Here is a 10167-nt window from a genome sequence, read left to right on the forward strand (position 1 = left end):
GACATGTTTTTTTTTTCATTGCATGTGGATGAATGTCTGGTCAGCATTCATTGGCAGCATGCCCTATCATACTTATTTCATAAACTATTTTTGAAAAATCACACAGTGCCATAAAATGATCTGTCTTCATGATATTCTCTTTTATTGTTTATTTAGAAAATTTCCTCACAAACTTGGGTTTTTTATTGTTAATTGTTCATAAACATTGAGCTTAGCTGATGTTAGAGATGGCTAAAGTTTATTGAAAGATTTTTCTGGTATTTTGTTAAAACATCCTGCATGAGATGCTGCTTTGCTGTTGGAGAAATGTTCTGGAGATATTACCACCACTCAAGAGTCTTTTTCAAAACTACGCTTTGTTTTCCCTGTTTCCGTTGTCTAATACATTTGATTATATGAAAAATATAAATAAATATAAAGTTAAAGAGTGAATCAGGAAAGTTTTTTATGGCACTGTTCGCTGCAATGTTTGGATAGAAGACAAATGTCTCGATACACAAGATTTAATGGAGGACTCTACTGATTGTTGTTTTTTTTTTACATGCGTCAGAGGTTTAATCAACCCTGTTCCTGTTTCGAAGAGCAGTCGTGGCTCACTGCAGTGTGTTCATATAGCCGAGGGTCATAGTAAAGCTGTACTGTGTGTCGACTCCACAGATGACCTCCTCTTCACCGGGTCAAAAGGTCAGAACACCGTTCAACATTCATTATATAGTTTATGCTAGTATGATTTTGTTGTGCTTATCCAACCAGGTTTCTTTAGTAAACACAACAGCAAGCAAAGAGACAATACAGTGACAATACACTGAGCATAGATAGCATAACATAAGATAGCATGAAAACAGTTCATGAGCTTAGGGATCAGGAAACATGGAAAGAAAATATATGTTTTAAGGGGGATTTTGAAGTCATGTAATGTTGAAAGGTCATGGATGTTTTGGGAAATGGAAATGGGATGGAGTGTGGAGGCAGAGATACAGAAGGCCCTTCCACCAAACAATTCTAGCTTGTGCCGCAGGACAAACAACAGACCAGAATCAGAGGACCTAAGCATGTAAACTGGTGTGTACGTAGGAATGAAAACAGAAATATATGGGGGGAAAGACCATGGAGGCCCTGAATATGATAAGAAGAATCTTGTATTGAATATGTAAGTGAATGTGCAGCCGATGTAGTCTGAGTAGAATAGAAGAAATGTGGAGAGAGTTTATTGGTATGTGAGAACCCTAGCTGCAGATTTCTGAATGAATTAGAGCTTATTTATTGTTGTGTTGGGTAAGCCATTGAAGAGAGAACTGCAGTAGTCAAACTAGCACTCCAGAAATATTAACACTGTCAGCACAGAAACAGGATGCAAATTGAAAAGGACCAACAATTAGTAAATCTATTTTATCAGTGTTGAGTTTGAGGAAAAAAATGACTAGTCATCCACACATTTATGTCATCGATACAAGTCGATACACAGTAAAGGAGCAGTGCACTGAGAGCAGATGTAAAGTTATGTGTAGCAATGGAAGATAAAGCCATGATGAAGAGTAAAGGCCCAAGAACAGAACCCTGGGGAACACCTTGTGAGACAGAGGCAGTACTGGAGATGTAGGAAGCGGTATGAAGTGAACCAGGATAGGGCAGTTCCAGAGTTACCAAGAGAGTTATGAGATTAACCCTACCAATTCCTTCATTTTTTAGTACTTCTTAGTAGAAATAATTGGTCTAACCAGTTTTTATAAACGGGCACTGTTTCCTCTTTCAGACCGGACTTGTAAGGTGTGGAACCTGGTCACGGGACAGGAGATCACGTCTCTAGGCGGCCACCCCAACAATGTGGTATCTGTGCGTTACAGCTCCAGCTTGGTGTTCACCGTCTCCACCTCCTACATCAAAGTTTGGGACATCCGTGACTCTGCAAAGTGCATCCGGACACTGACGTGAGTTTCTGTCCAACCTAACGTGCATATCAAAGAAACTACAAGCATTCTTAAATTTAGGGTTATCAGAATCCCAATATCACATATCCCGTTTTTGAACTCTTAATACATGTTAAGTGCAATTAAATGAAAATGTAGGTAACACTTTATTTTAAAGTGTCCTCCTTGTTACTTGTTACATGTGCTTACTATTATAATAACAATAAATTATGCATAATTACATGCAAGTAACACTAAGCCAAACACTAATCCTAACCCTAACCACCATATAGTAAAAGAACATGTAGTTAATTAATATTACTCGGTACTTAAATGTATAATTACACTGTTACAAGGGCACCTTAATATAAAGTGTAACCAAAATGCATCATAGTTTAGTTTAGCTAGTTTAGCATTTAGCTGAACATTGCAGTGCTATTTTGACCCACTTAAATTGGACTTAAGTACGTCTTTATATGTAACTTCATAATTAAGGTGAAATATTTTATTGTCTTTAAAATATATATTGCTGAATAAACTGAAAAGCATTTATGTTGAACTAAAGTGTACTTTAATCCCATTTCTATTGAAACTTGTATGTTGATGTCTTTAAATATATTTGTAATTACATCTTTGTAACTATGGTTGCAATTTAATACATTTAAAATTTAATAACTTTAATACAGAGTAACACACTTTAAATGTTCTTTAGTATCTTAGTCAACACAACAAAATAAGTGTATTTCTTTAAAGCAAAAACAAATAATAATTCAAAATGTGAAATGAAAACATACTATTTGGACTTGTCCAACAGCTTTGTTTGGCTCTTTATCAAATTTGTGTCAGATGACCTTGAGACCAGTGTTGGGGAAAGTTAAATGCATTACAATATTGTGTTACTCCCCCAAAAATAACTAAATTGCGTAAAAGTTTTATGAAAAATAATGTGTCACATTGTGTTGCTTTTTCTCATCTGTGCTGCGTATGCTTGTTTATTTTTAATATAAAAAGTTATGTATTTGGGCGACCCATACTCAGAATTTGTGCTCTGCATTTAACCCATCCAAGTGTACACACAGTAGTGAACACACTCCCGGAGCAGTGGGCAGCCAATGCTGCGGCACCCGGGGAGCAGTTGGGGGTTCGGTGCCTTGCTCAAGGGTCTCACCTCAGTCGTGGTATTGAGGGTGGAGAGAGTGCTGGCTATTCACTCCCCCCACCTACAATCCCTGCCGGACCTGAGACTCGAACCCACGACCTTCAGGTTTCAAGTCCGACTCTATCCATTAGGCCACGACTGCCCTACACACCAAAAGTGAAATGAATAAGCCTCAGGTTGAAGGAAATGTAAATTCACACCTGTACAGTAGAGGGTGCTGGAAAAAGAAAGTTCAACACTCTTCAGCAATAAGAAAAAATAATCAAACATAAATGTTATGTTTAGTCATTTTTGCTTAGTATGGTTGAATTAGATCATCAAGAGTCAGCAACAAAGGCATTGTCAGTCAATAAATGGGAAAACAAATTAAGTGGCATCACTATTTGAAAAAGTAACTGAGATCTATTTTATTGTAAAAAAAATGTGTTACTAACTACTTGAAAAACAAATCTGATTACTTAACTAACGTTACTTGTGATGCGTTACCCCCAGTACTGCTTGAGACAATGTAAAAAAATGTGAAGTAAATGTATTAAAAATGTATTAATTAAATTTAAAATGGCCATTTGGTATTATTTATATTTTCTCAGTCTGTAATTGTTTCTACCTTCAGATCGTCTGGACTGGTGAACACTGGAGACACATGTGCAGCAAGTACGAACCGCACCGTTACCATCCCGGCTGGCGAGAACCAGATCAACCAGATCTTTCTGAACCCGTCTGGAACTGTTCTCTATGGTGCCGCAGGCAACTCTGTTCGCGTCTGGGACCTGAGACGGTATGAGTTCGGCCCAGCATCCTTTATTTCACCTACTCTGGAGAGTTTAATTTGCCATATAAGTCATATATCTAATTATTTCACTTGTTTTCCATCTCTTTCTGTCAGATTTGTGTGTACGGGGAAACTGACGGGACATCTGGGTCCGGTCATGTGCTTGACTGTTGATCAGACTGGAAATGGACAGGATCTAGTTATCACAGGCTCCAAGGATCACTACATCAAGGTTGTTATATTTATTTGCAGTGGTCATTTTAAATTCAATCTTCAGACCATTTTATCTATCATTCTCAGGAAGTCAAGTTATGAGTTCTTTTATTTTATTGAGGTTATTATTTTCAAATTCCAAGGGCCAGATTTACTAACAGCTTGTGCCAGAGCAGACAGTCTTTTTAAAGTAGTACTGTCAGGATTTATTAAAGATGCGCAGTGAAGAATTAGCGCTGAAAAGGCATGGACAGTTATTTTTGCGCCTGACCTTATTGAATATGCATTTGTTGTTATACATGGTTGTTGTATGACAATTTGACATGCAGTATGAAAAAAAAAAGATATTGTGGTCACAAATTAAGAATTAATTTCCATGACTTTGTGGCCTTGCTTTAGTCAAATATTTTCCATGTTGTACTAATTACTTCCTTAATAATTTATCGGGTGTGCCTCACACGTCCTGAAAAGTGAAGCTGCGGGCTCTTTGATCGCCCCCTGGTGGCTGGCTGCAGTACAAGTCATAAACCCCGCCCTCTCCATGTAAACGAATGGGACTTGAGAAATAAAAAAAATAAATTGCACTTCCAGTACAATTTTCCGAAATATGGTTTTGGTCAGTTAAGGTAGTTGTTATCACACTGATATATGTTCAATTGTTAGTTTTTGTGATAAGTTTGATTTTAGCTAGTAATTTGATGCTATAAAAACGGGGCGTGTCGTTATGGTGGATTGGGTCTGCGGGAGTTTGATTCCGCGGCTCCGCCTCAAAACACTACTGCGCAGACTCTGGCTCCAAATGATGCCATTTACTCAAGATAGCAATGGCCATACTGAGATCCTTTGGATTCACTTTTCTATAGTGGAAGGAAGTGGCAACGCGTCGTCCATCTTTTTTTACAGTCTGTGTAATTCTTATTTCATGGCCACAACGTGGCCCTTACATGTTATGTGTGGTGCTTTGTATACAGCAAAAAGTGTGTAAAGTTTGTTTTTAATCACATTTGTGTACTGATGTGATGCGCAGTGAATGAGTACCTGTCCACTTCCTGTTACATGATATACTGATGCTGTTTGCAGTGGCCTTTAGACTGAACATATATGGTCACTATAACTTATCTCGATATATATCTTGTGATTTAGATGTGTCATTTGTTTCTGCAGTTGTTTGATGTGACAGAGGGTGCTGTGGGTAGTATCACCCCCACTCATAACTTCGAGCCGCCCCACTACGATGGCATTGAGTCCCTGGTGGTTCAGGGAGATTGTCTGTTTAGCGGCTCCAGAGACAACGGCATTAAGAAATGGGACCTGACCCGCAAGGACCTACTGCAGGTATAGCCACCTATACTGACAACTGTATACATGATTAAACAGCAAATATTTCACAGCAAATATGTATATGCAATCTGCTTGCAATTATAAATCTCTGATTTAGCTGTTGATGCATTTGAGATTCATCTGAAACCCTCCACCTCCCCCAGCACCACCTGTCTAGATCTGTTAGATGATTTATATACTATATGCCTACTCATCAGGGGTTCTCCAACTCCTTAAAAAGTCTTAACCTGTTAGCCTGCACCAGAGCGACCTCGCACTGAACGCTCTTTGTTTGCATGTGTCATTGTTTTCTAATAGAATAAATGAAACGGGACAAAGTTAATCTTGTCAAACTCTATATCATTCTGAGGGTCTAAGCCTCAAGCATCGACGACAGATCGCTGTTTTTCGATGGAAAGCTTATAAGGAATGAGTGGCACAAATTTGCTACATTTGTGTAAGCAGTACACATCCAAACACGCAGAGTAAAAAAGCCGTACGTACCTTTATCATTGTAATAACGAGCCACAAACGCGTCCACTGCTGAAATCCCAGTTTAGTTAGAGAGGTAAGGGTCCACAGAAAAACATCCCAGCGAGCACTTTTAGTCCAGCGAAACAATAACGTTGTAATAAGGATGAATATTCCTTTGTTTACGTTTCATTTCTTCAGAGAGTTATTGTTCGCGTCCGTTATGGAATAAATTACGCTCAAAAACAGCGTCTTGGTGGTAAAAAAACAAAACGATTTTGTAGAATACGGTCTTACAAACATAATGAGACCGTCTACGGAAAAAAAAGTCTCAGAAAAGCGGAATATAGATTATTTGAATTTGGCGCTCCCTCCTGCCGGCAGTGACGCTTCTGTGACGCACGCTGTCATCTGAGCGGGGCGTAACTTAGCGATCTGCTTTATCCATAAAAAACTGTTTTTTTTTTCTTCTACATTTTTTATATGTGTGTGTGTGTATTGTGTGGGGAATGTGGCCGTGTCTGCATGATTATAATCTGTATGGACGCACATCAGCGTGTTTATTAGCGACTCTATGACGGCTATCATTGTGATTCATTGATCAGCTATTATTGATTATATGGCCCATCTGTTTGATTATAATCTGAATGGAAGCACATCAGCGTGTGTTTACTGACTCTATGACCATGTCTGGCAATATCACTTCACGTCTGGCAGTGATATTTATCATTGTAATAACGAATAACGAAGAATACTTCAGTATACATACTATATACAAAGCATTTTTTTCTATTTTTTTTCCTTTTTTATTACTCAAATAATTATTTTTGTATTTTTTAGTGCTCAAATAAATCTGTCTATTATTTTATAATTGAAAAACTATGCAGGAACATGTATAATGACTAAAATAGCTTGTATAATTCTGCAATCCATTTGGTGGTTATTTTTCCTCAAACAGGGGGGTGGGGGGACTATAAATAGTTTCAGAAAAAATATTGCAGGAATCTCATTTTTCATGGTATCTTCTTCAAATTTGAAATATGAACTGATGAGACACATGGCTTTCGATCCATTACTTTTCTGGATTGCTCCAGGACTTATTTCATGTATTTGTATATGAAATAAAAAAAAACATTCAGTGTGGAAAAATATTTTTCAAGGCACGTCAGTGTCTATAACTTTTTATCTTTTTGAGCATTATCAACTCTGGATGATAGATAGTAAAGCCCAGAGTCTCTTCTTTCCAAAGATACCTAATTTGTTTGTGTAAGCACACTTTGTCACAAACTGTTACCATTTTAATTCAGGTAGGTTATTTTCACCTGCGAGGCCCTAAATGGGGTTGAAGGTTAACAGGTTAAACAGATTTAAAAGTCTTAATATTAATTTTAAGTCGGGTATGCAAAAACAGAGTTGTATGAGATGTATGATAGCCCATTTCCGCCAAGTACAAAAAAATCGTAAAATTGCGTCTTTTTTATCTCATAATTATGATTTTGTCATTATTTCGACTTTTTATCTCCTAATTTATATTTTTGTATCTCAAGTTTGACAAGGCTGTCAATTTTGACTTTTTGTTTAAAAAAAAAAAAATAGAAAAAAAATTTGAATTTAGAATTTATTTCTAAAGTGTGGCTTAAGTGTCCAAATACTTTTTGGAGCCACTCTAGCAACATTACAATGCAAGTGTAGTAGCTTCCACAAGGACAATTAGCCAATCAGTTGATTAGCGCTGAGGATGATATCAGGAAGAGGCTAATTACCTCATCAGGAAGTAAATCAATCAGGGCTCAAACTGTGTTTGTGTTTGTCCAGGAATTGATGAGTTGACATGTTGGTTGTCCTACAGCAGGTACCCAACGCTCATCGTGACTGGGTTTGTGCTCTGGGTGTCGTCCCGGCGTCTCCCATGCTGCTGAGCGGCTGTAGAGCAGGAGTTCTCAAACTCTGGCACACGGACACCCTGAGTCCTCTGGGAGAACTCCGAGGCCACGAGAGCCCCATCAACGGCATCTCGACCAACAGCAGCCATCTGTTTACCGCATCAGAGTGAGTGTTTTACACACACACACACACACACACACCAAACTGCGACTGGGAATCAAGAACTGGTTCTAATTCAGAACTAAATAGTGCATACTGGAGCTGAACTGGGTCATTTGCTCTGAAATCAGAGAAACCCTCATTTCAACAACTATTGGTGCAAAGTAGATTCAAAGTAAAATGCATTAAAAGTCTAGTAAAAATAACCTAGCTTTCACTATATTAACACAAAGATTTATATGCACCAACGTAACCATGTAAATCATGGTAATAAACAATGATAAACATTTTAACGCGTGAGTAATTGCCATGAGGAGGCTTCCATGAACATTTTTGAGTGTTAATGCACAAGAATTGAAAGTTTTGAGTCAGTTGACTGAAATGGACCATGTATTTCAGTTCATTTTCAAGGCTCGTTTTAATTTATTTGAACAAAAATAACAAACGGAAACTGAAATGAAAATTAATTCAAACTATATAGACATATTCAAAAAATAATAATGAAAATGACCAAAACACAACCAAATTTTCTAAAACTTTAACTGAAATGAAAACAGAAAATATCAAACTAAAAACTAATGCAAACTATAGTATCTTAATGATACTAAGACAACATTGATGTGGACAGAAACTACAACAATACAGCATGACCATTGAAAGGTTCTGTTTAGTTAATTGGTCACCAAGACTGGACACAAAGTTTGGTCTGACAGTGTTATTACTGACTATTACTTAAAGACTTATTAAATGTGTAAGATTCGTTGTTATAAATGGAGCTCAATAAATGATTTATATATATTTTTTTACATAAAAAATGATGTTTAGTGTTTTAGTTTAATACATGTATTTGTTTTGTATAGAGTTATGATTCATTATTTGGAGGGGTTTGCTCCTCAAAAGTACTAAAGCACACTGCTAGGATCCAGGATTGTTGCATAAAAGTGGAATCAGAACTATTATTATTACATTCTTTACACTTCCGTTACACGTGTTCACTCGGACCTCATCTGGCTTCACCCTGCAGTGACCGCACAGTGAAGATCTGGCGTGCGAGAGGAAGTCTGGATGCCGCCGCAGATGTGGCCGACGCGATCGACGAGGGCGGCAGTAACTGAAGACTCCTTCAATGCCAACTCAACTGCAGTGTTACCACGGTAACGCAGCTGCCAAAGACATTTGCACTTTGACCCCATTAATAAAAGATGGATATCCAGTTGACATCCACCACACACATCCCGACAGAATCTACTGGAATCGGAATCTTCTCACTATGGTTCCTTTGGACGTTTCCCAGAGTTCATTGCGTCTTTAGTGATGCCCCACAATTAGGCGAAGTCAACGTCACATGCTAAATAAAGCTCTTTGTCCTTACAATAACCCTGTCAGCTGGGTTAATTCTAACAATCAAGATGGCAGTGAAAACAGTCATGTTGGTGTAGAGTTCTGTAGGACGTTTGAGGAAGAGGAACCGGATCTCCTGTAGCTGGCTTCAGTTTTCTGGTTCATGGAGCATTATGAAACGCTGGAGTCTAAGGACTAACTGGGTGCATCTCACTATAACATATCCAGGTCATAGTTCACCTCAAAATATTACAATAAGTAATTTTGCATGAAGGCTATGTAAATACCTAAAAAAAATGCATTAATAAGTTTTTGTTTGTTTGTTTGCTGTTGTTTTTTTGCATTATGCCAATCATGCGTATTTCCCCCCACAATTCTTATTACTATAATAGAAAAGAAAATTGTCATTACATGTCTGTCTGTCTGTCTGTCTGTCTGTCTGTCTATCTATCTATCTATCTATCTATCTATCTATCTATCTATCTATCTCTATCTATCTATCTATCTATCTATCTATCTATCTATCTATCTATCTATCTATCTATCTATCTATCTATCTATCTATCTATCTATCTATCTATCTATCTATCTATCTCTGTCTGTCTATCTGTCTATCTATCTATCTATCTATCTATCTATCTATCTATCTATCTATCTGTCTGTCTGTCTGTCTGTCTGTCTGTCTATCTATCTATCTATCTATCTATCTATCTATCTGTCTGTCTGTCTGTCTGTCTGTCTGTCTGTCTGTCTGTCTGTCTGTCTGTCTGTCTGTCTGTCTGTCTGTCTGTCTGTCTGTCTGTCTGTCTGTCTATCTCTCCGTCTGTCTGTCTGTCTGTCTGTCTGTCTGTCTGTCTATCTCTCCGTCTGTCTGTCTGTCTGTCTATCTCTCCGTCTGTCTGTCTGTCTGTCTGTCTCGCTATCTATATCTATCTATCTAT

The 10167-nt window shown here is 37.7% G+C and overlaps 1 protein-coding gene across 2 annotated transcripts in view; it reads left to right on the plus strand.

Moving 5' to 3' along the window:
• Positions 1–9852, plus strand: part of LOC306867068 (kinesin-like protein KIF21A) — a 50424-nt gene extending 40572 nt beyond the window's left edge. For both annotated transcript variants that reach the window (XM_079412548.1, XM_079412549.1), the window contains exons 27-33: positions 551–684; positions 1754–1928; positions 3680–3844; positions 3953–4070; positions 5216–5386; positions 7692–7891; positions 8910–9852. In XM_079412548.1, the coding sequence (XP_079268674.1) occupies positions 551–684; positions 1754–1928; positions 3680–3844; positions 3953–4070; positions 5216–5386; positions 7692–7891; positions 8910–9000 (1054 nt within the window). In that variant the 3' untranslated portion in view covers positions 9001–9852. The remainder of the gene's footprint in view (positions 1–550; positions 685–1753; positions 1929–3679; positions 3845–3952; positions 4071–5215; positions 5387–7691; positions 7892–8909) is intronic.
• Positions 9853–10167: the final 315 nt, after the last annotated feature.

The sequence above is a fragment of the Barbus barbus genome (assembly GCF_936440315.1).
Source record: "Barbus barbus genome assembly, chromosome: 48".
NCBI classification, from domain to species: Eukaryota; Metazoa; Chordata; class Actinopteri; order Cypriniformes; family Cyprinidae; genus Barbus; species Barbus barbus.